The 21,285-nt window shown below is 39.4% G+C and overlaps 1 protein-coding gene across 2 annotated transcripts in view; it reads left to right on the top strand.

The window, feature by feature from the left end:
* The first annotated feature begins 1,724 nt into the window (after positions 1–1,724).
* Positions 1,725–21,285, top strand: part of CIBAR1 (CBY1 interacting BAR domain containing 1) — a 30,385-nt gene continuing 10,824 nt past the window's right edge. The window contains exons 1-7 of one of the 2 annotated variants that reach the window (XM_071068008.1): positions 1,726–1,882; positions 2,436–2,670; positions 5,166–5,234; positions 6,460–6,561; positions 9,387–9,392; positions 11,665–11,769; positions 20,991–21,104. In XM_071068008.1, the coding sequence (XP_070924109.1) occupies positions 1,857–1,882; positions 2,436–2,670; positions 5,166–5,234; positions 6,460–6,561; positions 9,387–9,392; positions 11,665–11,769; positions 20,991–21,104 (657 nt within the window). In that variant the 5' untranslated portion in view covers positions 1,726–1,856. Of the gene's footprint in view, positions 1,883–2,435; positions 2,671–5,165; positions 5,235–6,459; positions 6,562–9,386; positions 9,393–11,664; positions 11,770–20,990; positions 21,105–21,285 lie in introns of both variants that reach the window. The other variant, XM_071068009.1, reaches the window with a different exon arrangement.

Genomic DNA, 21,285 nt, shown 5'->3' with positions numbered 1-21,285 from the left:
CCCAAGCTAGCCAAACAATCGTAAAAAGTCACTAAGTTTTGTGGTGATTTGTTACACCGCAGAAGTGGATACAGTAGCACATACCTCAGTGGCAATTTTACACATCTTTGTTTGATTAGCTTCTATCCCTGCCACATGACTGTGAGCTCTCTAAAAGCATAGACTATTCTGATCTTAGGTTACTGTGCCAACCTCAAAGCCGAGCATAATACCTGGAACACACCAGGCATCCAACCAATAACATGCTGAGTGAAGGCAAGGAGCAAAGAGAGGTACACATTGTAACACAAGCGAATAGGGGAAGTTGAAAACAAAGGACGGCGGACATCTATTTGTCCAAAATAAAAACTTTTAATCAGCAGCACACTGCAGTGAGGAATACGAGACCAAAATCACATTTCCTCTGTCTCAAAGGGCTCAAAGTCTAGAGTATAGGAGACAGTACAAAATCAACAAAGTGTACTGTTTTAGCATTCCAACACTTTGCACTTCGCTCCTCCAGACAGTATTAGGGCCCCGTCCCAAAGCGTTAGGACCAGGCCCTAACGTTGCCTGAAAAAGCGAAGTGTGGGAGGATCCCAGAGAGGTTTCTCCAAGCAGATAAAGTCTGAATTGAGGCTCACGCCTGTAATCCCAGCACTTTGGGAGGCTGAAGGGGGGCAGATCACTTGAAGCCAAGAGTTCAAGACCTGCCTGGCTAACATGGCGCAACCCCGTATCTACCAAAAATACAAAAAATTAGGCCAGCATGGTGGTGCACGCCTGTAATCCCAGCTATTCGGGAGGCTGAGGCAGCAGAATCGCTTGAACCCAGGAGGTGGAGGTTCCAGTGAGCCAAGATTGTGCCACTACACTCCAGTCTGGTCAAAAGAGCGAGACTCCATCTCAAAAATATATATAAATAAATAAAGTCTGAATGGAGTCCTTGCAGTGTTTACTGGGAAAAGCAGCACACTAGAAGGCCGGGAGGGTCAAAAGGACAGAGGCGTTCAAAGGACAAAGGAGAGCGTCCTGTTTGTTTGGGGTTTTAGTATTTTTGAATATTTGTTGCCCCAGGCCAACCCTGAGAGCCAGAACTGTTCGTTATTTATCTCAGCACAGGTTCGGTGTAAGCGTTGCCTCCTCATCCGACGCTCAGGCCCTTCAGGTCCGGGACCCCTGCTTCTTAATTATGTTTCTGTTATTCCCAGTGTCTAACACAATCTCTTCCGCGAAGTCGGAACTTGATACGTATTTGCTGAATAAATGAAAAGTTAAAGGTGAGGCAGTAAGCACCGCTCCTTCCAAGGGCAGCTCTCAAGAGCCCACGTTTTCAGATTAAACAGCGAAGTGGACGCGTCTGGTACGAGACTACAAGTCGCACAGGCGGAGACGGGACCCCCGGGCCTCTGGTTTCACGTCTCCCTACTAGTTCCCGGCGGACCGGCGTCTTTTCTCCCCTGCTCGGAGGAGGCTGGGTGTCTGGTAACCGCGGCTGTTAGAGAGGATGGAGGAGCCGCAGCCCCACGGTGCTTCCCACAGGCTTCGCCGGCAGGGACGCGCGGGACGACCGCGCAGGCGGCTCTGCAGGGGGGGGCGCGCCATCACCCCTCTCGGTCCCAGGGGTGGGCGCGCCATCACCCCTCTCGGTCCCTCGCTGCTTTGCGCTTTCCGAGCCCCAGCAGCGCTCAGGCTGCCTCGGGCATTGATCGCGGGGGCGCGCACCCCGTTTCCATAGAAACGCCCGGGCTGGCGCGGCGGCGCGAGGGGCGGGCTCTCCGGCTCCCGGCGGCTGCTTGCGCCCCAGCGCGCGCCCAGGCGCCTTGGAGTCCCCGTCCTTGGGCCCCCGCAAGGTCCCCTGCCGTGCGCGAGGCAGCATGATGAGGCGCACCCTGGAAAACCGGTAACAGCCCGAGCCCAGCTGCCCAGGGCCGCCCACACTGGAGGGCTGGGGTGAGGGAAGTGGAGCCTCTGTCCGTGGGGCCTCTGCGCCGAATTCCGACCCTGGGCGGCAAGCTGCACGGTCCCCGCTGTGGCCTGGGGCCTAATTCCCTGGGCTGCAGCGAGCGCCGGCGGCGAAGGGGAGCCCGGGGCCCGGCCGGCTGCCACCCATCCACGCCTCCGGGTCTCGGGTCCCCACACTGCCGCGGACAGTGCAGAAGCCTTGGAGGCAGCCGGGCTCCCAGGCCGCGCTGCGCGGAGCAGCCACCTCCCCAGTTAAGGCCAGGCCCACCCGGCCTGGGCCTCTTCCTGTGCCTCTTCCTGTGCCTACACTGTCCGGATAGTGAGGTCAGGACCCCATGGAGAGCAGTCCGCGCCGGGAGACGGTGGATCGTTGGTGGGTTTGTGCCTTCAAAGCTGCAGAATGCCCGGGGAATGTTTGCATGTTACATTAACGTGAAGCCTTCTCATCTCTAACCAGAGTGTTTTGCCTTTTGTGTCACCTTTTTCTCTAGGAACGCTCAAACGAAACAACTGCAAACAGCTGTCTCAAATGTGGAGAAGCATTTTGGAGAACTGTGCCAAATCTTCGCTGCCTATGTGCGGAAAACTGCCAGGCTGAGAGACAAAGCCGACCTCCTGGTGAATGAAATCAACGCGTATGCTGCTACAGAGACCCCACATTTAAAGCTGGGCCTGATGAACTTTGCTGATGAGTTTGCCAAACTTCAGGATTATCGACAAGCAGAGGTATGGCGTGAGATCACAGTGTCATTGTTATGAATGAGCCATGAAGTAGTGGATGAAGGAACCGTGGGAACTTTCACTTGTAATCTACCTAACTGCAGAGGTGGATACAAACTTGATAAAACCTACATTTTCATGTCTATAACACTGTGTGAATCTATTAAAGAGAAGCTTTCGGCCGGGCGCGGTGGCTCACGCCTGTAATCCCAGCACTTTGGGAGGCCGAGGCGGGCAGATCACGAGGTCAGAAGATCGAGACCATCCTGGCTAACACGATGAAACCCTGTCTCTACTAAAACTACAAAAAAATTAGCCGGGCGAGGTTGCGGGGCTCCTGTAGTCCCAGCTACTTGGGAGGCTGAAGCAGGAGAATGGCGTGAACCCGGGAGGCAGAGCTCGCAGTGAGCCGAGATCAGGCCACTGCACTCCAGCCTGGGCGGCAGAGCAAGACTGTCTCAAAAAAAAAAAAAAAAAAAAAAAGCTTTCTGTGTTTTGTTTTACCGTTTTCAAGCTAAATTTTAGGGAATCTTGAAGTCTTGAATTTCCCCACTTTATTTGCCAACTTTTGGCCAAGGGGTGGCTGTTTACTGGGGGTAGTGGGAATAGTACGCAGGGGGAAGAAAATAAGCATAACTTAATGTCTTGTGTGGCACGTAAGTACATATTAAAGAATGACTAGAGATAGAAATGTTGGGAATGGTAATGTGGATGGATAAATTATTAATAAATGGGCAAGAGATCATTGCTGCATCCAACTGGAAAATTGACCAATGGTTTACTAACAACAACAACAACAAAATGCTATGAATTGTATCATGAAAGCAAACCAATACTGAGACACCGTGTGGACTTTTTGCTCTGGGTAGCAGGAGAGGTATCCTTGTGATTGTTTTCTTTCTAAAAGCCCATTTTTTTCCTTTAAATACTTAATGAGCTCTTTTACTTGTATTTATTTTCAGTTTCACAACATAGGTGAACTTATCAGAAGTTGCCCATTTAGAAATGCGTTGCTTTTTTGTACTTTTCTCATCAGAACCTAAAATGGAAATTTCAATTTTCAAAAAATAGAATGAGTATAAAAAAAAATTGAACTCATCATTGCTATCCATACAAATTTGAAGAGTAATGTTTGGAGGTACTTTTAGAAAAATGTTGAGTTCTTGTCATGAAACTTCTTCTGTTATAAACAAGTAACTCTCAGTTACATCTAACTGGGAACTTAATGTTTCAAAGATAATTTATATTCACAGGTAATCCTAAAATCTTATTTTAGCCAATAATTTCAGTGCCCCTTTGTAGAAAACCTTTATGCTATTTATCAAATAGCAAAGTGAATTGATTTGCATTTGTTCTCCTTTTATTTCCCTTGCTTACCAAATGGTGGAGGTCCTAATGAACAATGACAAAAAGGTAGGCAACAAAAAGGAGAACAGAAATAAGACTTAGATAATCCTTAAGCTGAATAATCAGTATGGATTATAAGAAATGGTGTAAACCAAACTGTCCTGAATATCCATGATTTTAGGATTTCTAATATTTGAATACTTAATGGGAAGTTGATTTTTATTTTCCTAACATTTTAAAATGAAACAGTCATATACATTTTGTTTACAGAAACTAAAGAAAAATCAATATGAAATTAAGTGTATTTGTCAATTATATAAATATGTATCATTAAAAAGCCCTTTTCCTGCGATTAAAATATTACATGTTCATTTTAAGCAATTGAATACATGTCACCTATCTTGAGAGAAAAAATTTTAATGTCCAAGAGTTATTTTTCTTATGCTGTATTTAAATACTTACCTTAAAAAAAAATATGTCTCTTCAGTGCCTTCCACTAGTGCTACTTGTAAAAGAAGTAATTACTCAAAATGTGATTTAAAAACATAACTATAACATTTAAGAAACACTATTTAATTCTAAATGAAACAGAGATGAGACATACAGTTTGACAGCTCAGCAACTCAGACCATTTATCTTGTTCTGTAGGCTTTGATAATTCACAAATGGCTTCTCAGAAAAAAAAAATGCAGCAAATACAGTGATCTCTAAGCATTTTTGCTTTTGAAGGTTATATTGCTTTAAATGTTTCCAAGATGCTCTGTCTTTCAGCTTTGATTTTCTTTTCTGAAAAGTTGAGCTATTATAGTTCAGAGATAATATACCTAAAGTATCCAGTACTGTGCTGAACACACTGAAAATGTTAGCTGTATTAAAATTTGAGCTGTCTTAACACACTTAAACTACTACTTTAAGGTAACAAAGTAATCCTAAGATGATGATGTGGCCAGGATGAGCTCCTGGGAAACCTGAGACATTTTCTTGTCATTTTGCTTTTCAGATGCTTTTCTACTTTTACTATTACTGTGCAGCTTAACAGTTTTTAATGTGTTTGAGTTTAGATTCTGAGTCTTATTAATTTCTAGTGATTAGCCTTTTATTTATAGGCTAAAAGGTTAAACATTCTAATTTAAAATTTTAATAATTTTCAATAGGTTGAAAGACTTGAAGCCAAAGTGGTTGAACCCTTGAAAGCTTATGGGACCATTGTGAAAATGAAACGGGTAAGTAAATCCATTTTCTCACTTACTATGAGTTACTCTGGCAAAGAGTATGAGGTTTCCAATTGTTTTTTTAATAAGAAATACAAAGTAGTGGCCAGGAGTGGTGACTCACACCTGTAATCTCAGCACTTGGGGAGGCCAAGGAGGGCGGATCATGAGGTCAGGAGTTTGAGACTATCCTGGCCAACATAGTGGAACCCTGTCTCTACTAAAAATACCAAAAAATTAGCTGGGCATGGTGACGTGCACCTGTAATCCTGGCTACTCAGGAGGCTGAGGCAAGAAAATCGCTTGAACCCGGGAGGCAGAGGTTGCAATGAGCTAAGATAGTGCCACTGCACTATCTTAGCACTGCCTGGCGACAGTGCGAGACTGTCTCAAAAAAAAAAAAAAAAAAAAAAAGAAATACAAACTAGTATATAGTCATTCTTTTTACTCTGAAAGATCCCTTAGCTCTTTAAGAATAATGAAATATTTTTAGTGAGCTTATTAAGTATACTGTAGCAACATAGACAACAGACATTATTATGGAAACTTTAAAATAATTATAATCATGAAAAATATATGGACAGAAATTGTTTTACTATATGAATATAAGTTTTTGTTTAAAGCAGGTGATAGCATTTAGACTTTTAAAATGTGTGAGAGAGTTCTATTTTTAAAACTAACTTTATTGAAGTGTAATTTACATCAGCAGTCCCCAACCTTTTTGGCACCAGGGACCGGTTTTGTGGAAGACAATTTTTCTTTAGTTCACAATAGGGTTTGCACTCCTATGAGCATCTAATGCTGCCTCTGATCTAACAAGAGGCAGAGCTCAGGCCTTAATACTAGCTCGCCCACCGCTCACCTGCTGTGCTGGCCCAGTTCCTAATACACCTGGGAGTTGGGAGCCCCTGATTTATGTGCAATAAAATTCTTCCATTTTAAGTGATCATTGAGTTTTGACAAATGTTTATACCCATGTAACCACTACCATCATCAAAATTACACATTTATATACGTATATCTATTATGGTTAATAGTTTTGCACTGAAATTGTATCATTATTTTGAGAGAATATTAAACACATTCTCATATACATAGACACTAATTATGTAATACTTGTAATTCCTGTGGTAATGGTACCAGGATCACACAAGAAGTATTCTTCCATTCTTAAAACAGAGTGTGTGAATTTTCTTAAGTCAGACATTTTTACTAACAAAAAAATGTCAATTTGCAGGATGACCTCAAGGCAACATTCACAGCAAGGAATCGAGAAGCTAAGCAATTAACTCAGTTAGAAAGAACACGTCAGCGAAACCCATCTGATCGACATGTTATTGTATCCTTTGAATTTGGGTCTTTAAAAAAATGTTTAAGGTATGGAGTACAAAAGTAAATGTATATAGAAATTGTGCATTTTTACTTTTAAATGAGTAGAGAATTTGAATATAAAGATTGAAAAGAAATGCATTTAGGAATTCTCAGTATAGAAATTGGCTAATTTTAAAGAGGTTACACCACCTAATTCAAATCCCCTTATATTGTTTTACACAGTAGACTTTGCAAACGAACAAACAAAAAATTCAGATGTTTGTATAAAGAGTAAATTCAGATTTCTGAATTTTATTTTCACATGGTGATGACTAAATATTAATTCTACAATTAACTTAAAGATCTATCATTAATCCTAATATATCAGTGTCCTCTATGCCCTGTTTTAAGAAAAGGAAAGAAAATTTTCCCATTTAATTTCCTTCATCTTTTAGAAATAAAACAATTATGTGGGCCAGGCGTGGTGGCTCGCCCCTGTAATCCCAGCACTTTGGGAGGCCGAGGCAGGCAGATCACAAGGTCAGGAGATCAAGACCATCCTGGCTAACACAGTGAAACGCCATCTCTGCTAAAAATACAAAAAATTAGCCGGGCTAGGTGGCGGGCACCTGTAGTCATAACTACTCGGGAGGCTGAGGCAGGAGAATGGCATGAACCCAGGAGGCAGAGCTTGCAGTGAGCCGAGATTGCGCCACTGCACTCCAGCCTGGGCGACAGAGCCAGACTCATCTCAAAAAAAAAAGAAAAGAAATAAAACAACTATGTGAAATCATGACTTCCAGCCAGTTAACCTCAGGAGGGAGACTTAAGAGTAAAATTAAGATCCAAGTTGGACACAAACCTAGATACGACTGTCTACTGTAATAAGTTTCTTCTGTTAAACATGACTATTTCTTAAACTACAATGTGCCTTATTCATTACTAAACAAAAGCATACAAAATAGTGCCTAACTGCCAGCAACTAAGATAGGTAGGACTGTGTAGAAAGCACTAACATCTGGCCGAGCGCATTGGCTTACGCTTGTAATCCCAGCACTTTGGGAGGCCGAGGCGGGCAGATCATGAGGTCAGGAGTTCCGAGACCATCCTGGCCAACATAGTGAAACCCCGTCTCTACTAAAAATACAAAAATTAGCCAGGCATGGTAGCATGTGCCTGTAGTCCCAGCTACTTGGGAGGCTGAGGCAAGAGAATCACTTGAACTGGGAGATGGAGGTTGTGGTGAGCTGAGATCACACCACTGCACTGCAGCCTGGAAAACAAAGCGAGACTCTGTCTCAAAAAAAAAAAAAGAAAAAAAGAAAAAGAAAGCACTAACATCCCTACTGCCTCTTTTTTCCATTCCTTCTTCTATGTGTCTCCTTCCTACTTCCTTAAGGTTGTTACTGCCCAGCTCAGCCAGAAACCACATGAGGAGTGGCTCTTTGAGAGCATTTGAGGTTCCAGAACACCTCCATTCCTGAGGGGAGTCCCTTGAGCAGCGATTTGGGGCTGCACCAGTTGCTTGGTCCTTCTTCCTTTGGACCAAAGGTACAGAAGCCCAACTTTGTACTAAACAAAAATGGGCAGCCATAGGGCTGGGAGTGGAGTGCCTACTGGAGACTGGGACAGAAACATCTAGATGGTCATAGTGGCATAAGATCTGCAAATGGAGATGATAGAATCTGTTTTTTAAGCAAGTCAGACAAACCAGAGAATGCTGGAAAATTTATGACTGATAACTAGAGATCAAGGCAGAGGCTGTGGGGTGGGGCGGGGGGATTCACCAGTGTTTAAGAATTAAGCTAGGGATCAAAATTTTTTGTTTTATTTTGTTCTTTGTGGCCTGGAGTGGGGGAGGTGGTGATATATGAAGACATCTGGAATCCTGAGTAGTTGGCAAGATTGAATCAGGAGTACTGGTATCTACACTAAACACAGAAACGAATCTATTCCTAAGACAAACATTTTTCTGACTTGGATGCTGTGCTGTAAACTGCTGGGGAAGGGAGATAATCTTAGAGCACAGATGAAGCAGGTCTGTGGGTTCACATGGTGGGGAAATAAATACTACCTAAGAGGTTATTGCCACAGGTGAATCAATGTGCTCACTGGATAAGATCTGCAACTTGTGTATTTTGACAACCTGAGACCAAAACATGAAGGACAATCCACATACAAATGTAGTCAATATAAATATACAAATATTCAATCATAGTATCATGGAATATTTCCCAGGATAAACTCTTAAAATTCATCTATGTAGAAGTATGTTTAAGTTTGGTATGTAAGAAAAGATAGAGTCACTCTGATAGAGAGGATAGGGAAAAGAAGAATTCCAGGGCTCTGCCTGCTCACCCCCAAAGTAGGACTCCGGGTGACTTCTAAACGAGCTTCCTGTAATGCAGTGTGACAAATACCAATCTGGCTTACCCTTTTAAAAATCATTTTAAACTGTTAACTAATTCTATTTAATATACCAGTATCTTTATTCATGGAGTTGTGTCTTAGTATTTTAATCCAAAGCATTTCCTATTCAAGTTGGAATTTTGAATTATAGAATTTTGAAGAATTTTCAGTGAAAAGAAGAAATATTAGAAATCTATATTCTCTTTGCTAAAAATGGATGTGTTACTTTGGGTGAGTTGCTATGCTCAAGTAAAGGGATTTGAGACTTTCAGAAATAAATAGTAGTTGCTGGAGGGTGATAGAAGGTGAAGCTATACATATCCCAGCTATGGCTTCTGTTTCCCCATGCTTTCCTGATTTAGCCAACTCTACTTAGCCTTCTAAATTTTAAAATGAAAATATCAATAAATGAGGAGGGTAAAGACATGAGTCAAAAGGAAGTAGTCACAAGTAAAGAGCTGCATCAGTCAGGTGTAATAAACAGTATTAGGAATTAGTCTGCTTGAATATTCTCACTAGCACAAGGATAACGTGTATCAAGTAACTGTTTTACTCATAATAAATTTTTTTTCATAGTAGTAAGTCTTCAGAGGAGCTCTATTTTATCTTTGAATTTCCTGTAATGAAGTTGTAGTTTAAAGAATCTCAAACACAGAAATATAGAGAATTGTTTTTGATTCCTGGTTATGAATAAGTTGAAAGTTTGTATGATTTTTAAAAACTCTGCAGCCATATGGTAAATGTATATACAAATACAGAGAGGTATAAATGAATATAATTTTAAGTACTTAGTATCTTGAAAATGTGTAGTTGAATGAACCTAATTACAAAAGTAACCATAATTGATACATGGTTACAATTAATATATAACCTAATTGTAAGTGTTTATAATTCTATGGGTATATAAATTTGTTGAAAGAATTGTTACACTCTCTTTGAAATGTATTTTTTCCTTTATGAAAAATTTCAGTCACAGGTGGGTAATAGAGTGGTGTGTCAAGAAATGGATCCTTATAGTAAACCCTTTTACTTGTTTCAATTTATACATTTTCTTGAAAAAGAAAGCAAAAGCTAAATGTCACGGTATTACTTATCACAGAACTTTGACAACAAATGCAAACTTTTTCTATGATTAATTATTAAATGATGATATATGTGACTTTTGAGTAAATATAATATTAGCACAAGAAACAAAACTTTGTTAGGAAGAATTTAATCCGAAAATTGGGCTGTGCCTTTTTAAATTTCTGTGTTACTGTTTAAGAAAAAATCTTAAATATTTTTGGGCAACTTTTGTTCTAGCAGAGGAGGTGCTTAAAGAGAGATACACAATTAGATTAGAAATATTCTGCACTTGACAGTACTATAGCCACTGGCTGTATATGGCTATTGAGTTCTTGAAATACAACTAGAGTAACTTTGGAGCTAGTTTTTAATTTTTTATTTAATTTTAATTAGTTTTAATGAAAATAGCCCCATATGGCTAGTGGCCACCATACTGATTGGACAGTACAGATCAGATATTATGAGTACATGTCCAAATGTGTTAGACTTGCCATCTAATTCATTAGTTACTAGTGTATTTTTTTTTTTGTAATAAGCATTAACTAAATAGAAGCAGTGTAACATGGTTGTCTTGTAAAGAAGAATCTACAAGTAGAAATCCCATGCTGAAATATTTTGTAGTGTATATTATATTCCACCTGATGAGGATATTATAGAGTTAGGAATATTAACGCATTTGGAGAACAAGTAGAAGCAAGCAAGGCAGAAAGAGTCTTGGTTATATACCTGCTAACCCAAAATACCTCAATGTTGTACATTTAAAAAATCAAACTCTCAGTGGTAGAACTTGTCATAGCTGTAGGTCTCTCTGCTGTGTGCCACTCTCCTTAGTCCTTTCCAAAGATGATTTCATGTAATCCATACAATAGTCCTATGAGATAAGCATAAAGAGTAAGAGATAATAGGCTGGGCACGGTGGCTTACACTTGTAATCCCTGCACTTTGGGAGGCTGAGGCAGGTGGATCACCTGAGGTCAGGAGTTCAACGTGATGAAACCCCATCTCTTCTAAAAATACACAAAATTAGCTGGGCATGGTGGCATGCACCTGTAATCCTAGCTACTCAGGAGGCTGAGTAAGAAGAATTGCTTGAATCCAGGAGGCGGAGGTTGCAGTGAGCCGAGATTGCGCCACTGCACTCTAGCCTGGGCAACAAGAGCAAAACTCTATCTCAAAAAAAAAAATAAGAGATAATCTGTAATTGAGAGAATTGAAATAATCTTTACTAAGTCATAAGTCCTTTTCAGGGGAGAAATGGCTAACGGGGAGAGAGAGACAAAAGAAAAATAATTTTTGATAAATGGCACAGGTAGTGAAATAGGGAAGCAGTAGAAAATATGGGACATGGTTTTACAGTAGGTTATCCAAGGATGTCTGGGAAAAAAAAATGATTTTGTAGACAGAAAGGGAAGGATTTGGGGGTAGTTTTTGTCCTTGGGTTTTTTTTTTCTAGATCGTGAATCATGTCACTAAAGTTTTTTATTCTGCATGTGCTTACATAGATCATTTTATTATATATGGTAAAATATAATATTAACAATTTACACTGTTATACCAAAAAGCCAGTACTGCACAATGGTAGAATTTACCAGTAAGCTCAACTGAATGAATTCTCATTTGATTTTTTTATATCTTTGGTTGGGGAATACTTTTGTAGGCAGAAACGGAATTACAGAGAGCTGCAATGGATGCTAGCCGAACAAGTCGTCATCTGGAGGAAACTATTAACAACTTTGAAAGGCAGAAAATGAAGGATATAAAGGTAATAAAGTAACTGTTAGGGTTCAAAATGTGTTTTTAACCTTATTTTTTACTTTAAACTCATGAAAAATTTAAATTACTCTGAATTTTTTAGCCCATAAATACCCCTTATAAAGAAAATATGATAAATAAGGGGCCAAGCACAGTGGCTCATGCCTGTAATCCTAGCATGAGCCTAGGCGGGTGGATCAGTGGAGGCCAGGAGTTTGGGACGAGCCTGGGCAACATGGAAAAACCGCATCTCTACAAAAAACTAGCCAGGTGTGGTGGCACATGCTTGTAGACCCAGCTGCTTAGGGGGCTGAGGCAGGAGGATCAACTGAGCCTGGGGAGGTTAAAGCAGCAGTGAACCATGACTGCGCCACTGCACTCCCTGTGTTCCAGCCTGGGCAACAGAGTCAGACCCTGCCCACCCCACCCCCCAACAACAACAAAAAGAAAACAGAAAAAGCAAAAAATATTATAAATAAAATATATCGTGGGTTTTTTTTAAAAAAATGGAAACAGTGGTATATAAAAGACCAACATTTCCAAACAGTAGCCAGATATTCAGCTTTTTATAACAAATACTATTTAATCAAGGGGAACTAACATTTATTGTGTTTTTATATACCAGGCGCTACAACAGGCACTTGACATAAATTCTTGCAGTCTTCACAGCAACTCCGTGAGGATGAGGTGGTGTTATTAAAAAATTAAGCAGCCAGGCACAGTGGCTCACACCTGTAATCCCAGCACTTTGGGAAGCTAAGGCGGGCAGATCACTTCAGGTCAGGAGTTTGAGACCAGCCTGGCCAACATGGCGAAACTCCATCACTACTAAAAATAAAAAAATTAGCCATGATGGCATGCACCTGTAATCCCAGCTACCCAGGAGGCTGAGGCAGGAGAATCGCTTGAACCCAGGAGGTGGAGGCTGCAGTGAGCTAAGAAGAGCATGCCACTGCATTCCAGCCTGGGTGACAGAGTGAGACTCTGACTCAAAAAAAAAAAAAGAAATTAAGCAGAGACATAAATATTTTACCCAAAGTACAATAGCCAGAAATAGGAGCTATAAACCAATTTTTTAATGTGTGATTTCTGTTATAATACAGTCATTAATTTTTATAGCTTAATACTTTGTAGTAACTACATATTATCAAATAAGTAAACAGGGTAATAGTAGCCAACCACATAAATTTGCATCTACTATGATATGGTATCTTAGTCAACAAAATCACAAGAATTGCCTTATTCTAACACATTTGTAGATTTGAAACTTCTTGGGGATCATGAAATTCAGCAGGTCTTTTTGATAACCATCGTGGAAACACTTGAAGGACCTCTTATGACCATCTTACAGACTTTAAAACTCATCTAAGGCTCTTTTTGGCTCACTGAAGATTTTCCTGTAACAAGCTTTAAATATTTGTTTTGCTACTATTGACAAATCTTCCTTCATAAGCTATATTCTTTCAATAAAATAAGCATTATCTGCCACTTAATTATATTATTTATCTCTGAAATCCATGAAACAGTATTCATTTACATCTTTTATTTTCTTTAATTTCCTGTCATAGTTTCAAAGGATCTCTGAGCTTCTCAATTTAGTCACAGGCTCTGTACTCTTCTGTGTAATAGTAGATTGCTACCCACAGAAGAACATCTCAGGGGGCTGTCCTGAGACAAATTCCTTTACCAAGCTAGGAGAGTATGGTCGGGGTATAAAGTTTTATAATTGCTGACATCCCCTCTTAAACTGAGGGAGGAAGGAGAATTATTAAGATAATTAATTAACCTTAACCTGAAAAATGGGAATGGAGACTTGTGAGCTATGCCTGATTCCACTGTTGGGTAAAGGCTTCTTTAGTGATGGGAAACTGATTCCTTGCTCCATCGCTGTTCCTCAGACCTGCAAATTTTTCATTTACACATGGAAATTTGTCTCTACTCTGATCTTTGGGCTCACTTCTGTGTTCTGCCTGGATGCTGGTTTTAATTCCCTGAGCATTACAGAGTACCAAACCCCACAGAGAAAGTGCAGCATTCCCAGCTACAATTCCTGCTACCTGGGATTTCCTGAAGCAACAGGAGATGGTAGTAAGGTGCTGTACGGTGGAGGGTGCACAGAGAAGAAAAGAGCTTCTAAGCTTTTCTCTATTATGCCCCCAAAAGAGGGAAGTCTCTTGATTTCAGGAAGTCTCTTGGTCACAGAAGAAAATTTTAAAAAGACAGGAAGAAACCTACACTTTAAAAACACTGAGCTATAATTCACTGTGCAACTCTGGTTTTGAGTGTATACACAGATATATATATATATCTATAGATAGATAGATAGATAGATAGATAGATAGATAGATAGATAGATAGATAGATAGATAGATAGATATAGTATGTATGTATGTATGTCTCTCCACTCCATGTTAGAACATTGTCATCACTTCAACCTTGTACAGTTTAGCTTTTGCTCCCATCTGCTTCCCAACCCTGAGCAACCACCACTAATCTTCATCTCTATGGATCGAGCTATTCTGCACATTTCATAGAATGGAATCATCAAATACATTGACTTCTGTGACTGGCTTCTTTCACTTAGCCTGCTTTCAAGGCATATCCATGTTGTAGGATGTATCAGTACTTCATTCCTTTTTTTGACCAACTTCCATTGTATGGATATACTACATTTTGTTTACTCATTTCAAGGACATTTCAGTTGTTTCCACCTTTTGGCTATTGTGAATACTAATATAAACATTTACGTACAAGTCTTTATGTAAACATACATTTTCATTTCTTTTGGATATATACCCAGGAGTGGAATTGCTGAATTATTGGTAACTTGATGCTTAAGCATTTGAGGAAGTGCCAGACTATTTTCTAAAGTGAACGCACCATTGTGTTTGCCCACCAGCAGTATATGAGGGTTACAACTTCTCTGCATCCTCAGTACTTGCTATTCATCAGCCCTCCTAGTGGGTTTGAAGTAGTAGTTTCATTGTAATAGTCATCTCATTATAGTTTTGACTTGCATTCCATGATGATGCTTTTTTTTTCTTTTTTTAAAATAGAGACAAGGTCTCACTATGTTGCCCAGGCTGGTTTTGAACTCCTGGTCTCAAGTGATCCTCCCACTTCAGCCTCCCAAAGTGCTGGCATTTACAGGCGTGAGTCACTGTGCCTTGCCTGATGATGCTTTTTGGCCATCTGTGTATATCTGCCTTGAACAAATGGCTATTGAGATCCTTTACCCTTTTTTTCTCTTTTTTTTTTTTTTTTTGAGACGGATTCTCACTCTGTCGCCCAGGCTGGAGTGCAGTGGCGCAATCTCAGGTCACTGCAACCGCCACCTCCCAGATTCAAGTGATTCTGCTGCCTCAGCCTCCCAAGTAGCTGGGATTACAGGCATGCACCACCACGCCTGGCTAATTTTTGTATTTTTAGTAGAGATGGGGTTTTGCCATGTTGGCCAGGCTGGTCGTGAACTCCTGATCTCAGGTGATCTGTGCACCTCCACCTCCCAAAGCTCTGCGATTACAGGCGTGAGCCACCATGCCCGGCTCCTTTACCCTTATTTTAACTGGATTGTCTTATTTCTGAGTTGTGAGAGATTTTTATATATTCTAGATAGAAGTCCCTTATCAGATAATCTGCAGTTTTTCCCATTCTGTGGGTTGCTTTGTCACTTTCTTGATAGTGTCTTTGAAGCACAAGTTTTTAATTTTGATGAAATCCAATTTCTCTCTCTTCTTACTTGTGCTTTGATGTTATAACTAAGAATCCACTGCCAAATCCAAGGTCATGAATATTTATTCCTATGTTCTCTAACAGTTTTATAGTTGCAGCTCTTATATGTCTTTGATCCATTTGAATTAATTTTTATATATGGTTAAATTTTGTAAACGTTAAATATCATTATTTTGCATGTGACTGTCTAGTTGTTGCAGCACCATTTGTTGAAGAGACTATTCTTTCCTCAATTGAATGGTCATGGCATCTTTGTTGAAAATCAGTTGACATGGTTTTACTTCTGGGCTCCCGTTCCTTTTCATTAATCTATGTGTCTATCCTTATGCCAGTACCACACTGTCCTAACATTGCTTTATGGTATGTTTTTAAATCAGGTAATGTGAGTCTTCGTACTTTCTTCAGATTTTTTAAAATTGATATGGCTATTGTGGATCTGTTGCAATCCTGTATGAATCTTAGAATCAGTTTGTCAATTTCTACAAAGAAGTCAGTTCGGGTTCTTATAAGGATTATATCGAGGCCGGGCGCAGTGGCTCATGCCTGTAATCCCAGCACTTTGGGAGGCCGAGGCGGGTGGATCACCTGAGGTCAGGAGTTCGAGACCAGCCTGACCAACATGGAGAAACCTCGTCTCTACTAAAAATACAAAAAATTAGCTGGGCGTGGTGGCGCATGCCTATAATCCCAGCTACTGGGGAGGCTGAGGCAGGAGAATTGCTTGAGCCTGGGAGGCGGAGGTTGTGGTGAGCCGAGATCGTGCCATTGCACTCCAGCCTGGGCAACAAGAGTGAAACTCCGCCTCAAAAAAAAAAAAAGGATTATATCAAATATGTAGATTAATTTGAGGAGTATTGACATCTTAAGAGTAATTCTTCCTGTCCATGAACATGGGATGTTTTTCCATTTATTTTAATATTCTTTAATTTCTTTAAGCACTATTTGTAGTTTTCAGAATATAAATTGTGCATATCTTTTGTTAAACTTCTTCCTATTTTATACTTCCTGTTGCTATCGTAAATGGGTTTGTTTTCCTAATTTCATTTTCAGATTGCTTGTCACAAATGTATAGAAAGACAGTTGATTTTTGCATACTGACTTATGTCTTACAACCTTGCCAAACTTGATTATTAGTTCTAATAGTTTTTTAGTAGATTCGTTAAATTGAGATAAATTTAATAAATTGAGATAAATTGGATTTTCCACATATAAATTTTGTTTTCTGCAACAACCTACAACTTAAATGCAACCTCCCATAACCCTAGCAAACTCCCAGAAACATGAGCACCAGATTATCAATACCAGAGTCTGTTAGGGTTCTCAATCTCCATTCTGCACATCATTCCTCATTACTGTCAAATTGCTTCCTTTCCAAGTAAGGCCACATTTGGGATCTTTTATGATAAAGAGGGATGTAGAAATCTCACAAGGTTGCCTCAAAGATCAGTCAAAAGGGTTACATTACAGCTCCTTTTTTTGTTTTTGTTTTTTTTAAAAGAGCTGGTGTCTCCCTATGTTGCCCAGGCTGGTCTCGAACTCCTGGGCTCAAGCAATCCTCCCACCTTGACCTCCCCAGGTGCTGGGATTACAGGCGTGAGCTACCATGCCTGGCTGGCCCCCTTATTTCTAATAACAATATTCACATATTGCCATGTTGATCTTAGCATGTCTCATAAACATTTCTGTGAGAAGAATACTTGGAAAAGTGAGATTATTGGTACCACTCTTAATTTGGGGAGAAACAGACAGAACATTCCTATTCTTACCTGTTACCAGGCTACTGCTTCTGGTAAGGGGCAGAGTTTGTGGCTCCTTTAACCACTCTGGAAGCAGAAATGATTGGCAGTAGTGAGCACTACTCATAACTGTGTGTGCATTACTGTGTTTGAGGTGAGTTTAATTGATAAGTCCATTTGAATTTTGGTATTGGAATTAAACAGCAAAGTAATACATTTTTGACAGACTTTTCATAGGAACTTTGCAGAGTGTCTCTCTGAAATGGGCTGTTATAGAACTTAGTGTACAAAATGAGAGAAAAATCACAATCCCATTTGTTTCCATGTATTAGGAAAAGTCATCAGTACATGATGAATGTCAAGGGAATTTCACAATTACAAAAAAGGTACTTAACCAGGAGTTACTCCTGTAACAAACGGGGATAGGAACTCAGTATGTAGTGAAGTAGCTGACATAAGCAAGAAACATAATTAATTTTTTATAGCTTTATTTTTATTATAAATATAAATCGTAAAACTTATCCATAAAATTATAGAGAAAAATTTAGTCTTACCACCCAAAAATATTCACCATTTTTTATTTTACCCTTCCAGATTTTTCCTATGCATATATACAGAGACATGGTAATAACAATAACAAACATTTCTTAAACACTGTGTGCCAGGTACCATTCTAAGCATTTTGCATGAATAAACTCATTAATTCCTCAAAACATCATTATGAAGAAGGTACTATTTTTAGCCCTGACAGTTATACATTAATGGGACCACCGTATATATAGCATCTCTTCTTAAAACTTTGGATATATTTATGCCAAGAAACAGATCCATATTATTTTTTGTTATCTTTATGATATTCTGCAGTATGGTTATACTAGTTCATTTAACCAGTCCTCATTGGTGAATGTCTAGGTTATTTTTGCAATTGTAGTTGTCACTGCATCATTACACATCGTTAAACAGCAGCCTTAACTGCTAGCCCAGTTATTCTCTTGAGATAAATTACCAGATGTGGAGCTCCTCCTTCAGAGCATACACTTTTAATGTTAATATATATTTTTAAAACTTCTGTCCACAAAGGTTAAACCAGTTTACATTCCTACTAAACCTTGCATAAGCACAGGTACAATGATGAGTTTGTTTGGTTTTTTTGTTGTTGTTTTGAGACGGAGTCTCGCTCTGTCACACAGGCTGTAGTATGGTGGCATGATCTTGGCTTACTGCAACCTCTGCCTCCTGGATTCAAGTGATTCTCCTGCTTCAGCCTCCCGAGTAGCTGGGATTACAGGCGTGTACCACCATGCCCAGCTAATTTTTGTATTTTTAGTAGATGGGGTTTCACCATGTTGGCCAGGGTAGTCTAGAACTGCTGACCTCAGGTGATCCACCTGCCTCAGCCTCCCAAAGTGCTGGGATTACAGGCATGAGCCACTGCACCTGATGTGTTTTTTGTTTTATATGACAATGTTGACACCATAAGTTGCAGTATTTTTAATAGGACGATAGGTAAAAAATCAGTATCATTTGCATTATTACTGCTGAGCTTTTTAAATATATTTAGCAATACATTTCTTTAGTAAATTATATTTTTCCTTAACCTATATTTCTGTTGGATGTTGGAATTTCTTACTAATTTCTAAAAATTGTTTATATTGAGACAGTTAGCCCTTCAAATGAAAGAGAAAGTATGTTGCAAATGTCTTTTCTCATTTTACTGCTTACAGTGTTTTTGCCACCTCTTTTCTTTTTATTGCCAGATCTATCTGTCTTATTTTTGGTTTCTTCCTTGGTGTCATGCTTAGAAAGGTTTTCATCCCCTAGGTTATATAAGTATTGCTTATACTTTCTTGATTTTTAACATATTTTAAACATTAAATATTGAGCTGGCAGCTGTGTTTTGCAGTGTTATGACATGGATATATAACTTTAATTTTCAAATGGGTAGACAGTTCTCCTGACATCCTTTATATCCTATACTCTGGAGAGCTGTCATTTCCTCTTTGCCAAAATGTTCTTAAAACCTTTTCGTCAAAGATCTTTGTTAATCAAACAAGATAGAGGCTTTACTGTTAGTCACTACGTCCAATTTAGCTAGTTGACTTTGTTGTTCTTGTTGAGACAGAAGTCTCCAAATGTTGCCAAGCTAGTCTGGGGCACCTGGACCCAAGGGAACCTCCTGCCTCAGCCTGCCAAGTAGCTGGGATTATAGGCACATGCCATTGTGCCTGACTAGTTTATTTCTTGAGCATTAAAAATGGGTGTTTTGGCTTGTCATCAACTCTTAGTTCAGTTTTCCCTCTAGGAGTTTCCACACTCAAGAAAACCTGACTCCTTTCTGGTTTGCAACTATCATAAGGACACTAACAACTAAGAGTAGATCCCAGCCCTGGTCAGAAGCCATTCCTCCTCTAAAGTATTCCTGGGTATCTAGAGATACTTTAATATGAAATCCAAAATTGTATTTTAGCATAAGGCCGTTTATCAGTCAGTTGCCAGCCTGGTATACCTGAGCCCTCTCTAACTTACATGAAGTGACAATAAGGGTGATTGTGAATCATAGTTACAAGTCTCTTTTAACCTAGGCCCTGTCCTCTCAGTTAGAATGACATATATCACTGAGTAGCAATCAAAGCCTCTTAATGCTCCCTTAAGTGTTTTTCTAATCATCTAGGAAAGAATGGGGCTGGAGGGAAGAATCACAGGCCACTGATAATTATCTATATGGCTGTCCTCCAAAGTATATGACCACTCTTTTCTGGGTTATCTTAGGAGAGCAGGGATGAAGGGAAATGTGTATTTGACTAGCCTTCTAATATAATCCATGCTTGAGTATTTTCTGCCTTGTTCTTATTCAGCCCAGTTCTCTCTACATTGCTTATTTTGTTATAATTAACAAGATGATACGATCATGTTTATTAAAAACTTGCCTGGTTTCCATCTTTTCCCTATCCACTGATTACCTCACCCCCTGCTTAGATCAACATGCACATCTTCACTCATACTTTTTGTTCATGATCTTCCTTGTCATAAGTTTCCATCATGCTTATATAGAGGTTACCTGCACAGTTTATCTGTGAAGGAAATTATTGATTCCGGCAAGAACAGCACAGTTCAGTGGGCAATAGCAGAAAAACCTTAAATGAGCTATAACCTTATAGCCTTAGAATCAGATCTGTGTCTAAAGAGTCTTATCTGTGAGCAACACTGGGCAAGTCAATATCTGTAAACTGGAACGCTCTATGCAAATATATGGTATTATCATCAGTGGCAGGAGTGTCATTACTACCAAGTAACTCCTTTATGTTTAGAGAATACAAGTAGCATATAGTGTGGAACATAATTCCTGTTGAAAAAATGTTCTACTGTTTAAACATCAGTTGGAATTGCTAAAACACCAGCTTCATAACTGAACTGCTCTAATAATAAGCATATGGTATTAAAAGTATACAGTAGCATACATTTTAGTCAGATCTTCTGTTATTATAAATGTCAGTTACTAAGTATAAAGAGAACTAACTAAAATAAAAAATAAGATGGAAGTGAATGGTGATAAAGGAAATACTTTGTATAATTTGAAGGTTTGGCAGCAAAAGGTCTTCACAACTGTTTCTCTTTCAGTTATCTTTTGTACTTTATTTGCCCTGTAGAAAAACAGATACTTCTGTATTTTATAAAGTACCAAGACTATAGTGAGGAATAAAGTTACTATATTCATAAAGAAATTTAAATCGTTGTTTAAATTCAATTCTTTGGTTTTTTTTAGACTATATTTTCTGAATTTATCACAATCGAAATGTTATTTCACGGCAAAGCTTTAGAGGTCTACACTGCTGCCTACCAGAATATACAAAACATTGATGAAGATGAAGATTTAGAGGTAGGACTATATCTATCTAAGCTCAGTTCTTCTTTTAATGTGGAAATATTTAAAAGAGAACATTAGTTTGTATGTGATTAGTATCTTTTTTTTTTTTTGAGACAGAGTCTCACTCTGTTGCCCAGGTAGGAGTGCAGTAGTGTGATCTCAGCTCACTGCAACTTCCGCCTTGTGGGTTTAA

This window comes from Macaca nemestrina, chromosome 8, assembly GCF_043159975.1.
Source record: "Macaca nemestrina isolate mMacNem1 chromosome 8, mMacNem.hap1, whole genome shotgun sequence".
Classification (NCBI taxonomy): Eukaryota; Metazoa; Chordata; class Mammalia; order Primates; family Cercopithecidae; genus Macaca; species Macaca nemestrina.
The sequence above is the reverse complement of the archived record's forward strand: the minus strand, read 5'-3'. Positions and strand labels throughout refer to the sequence as shown.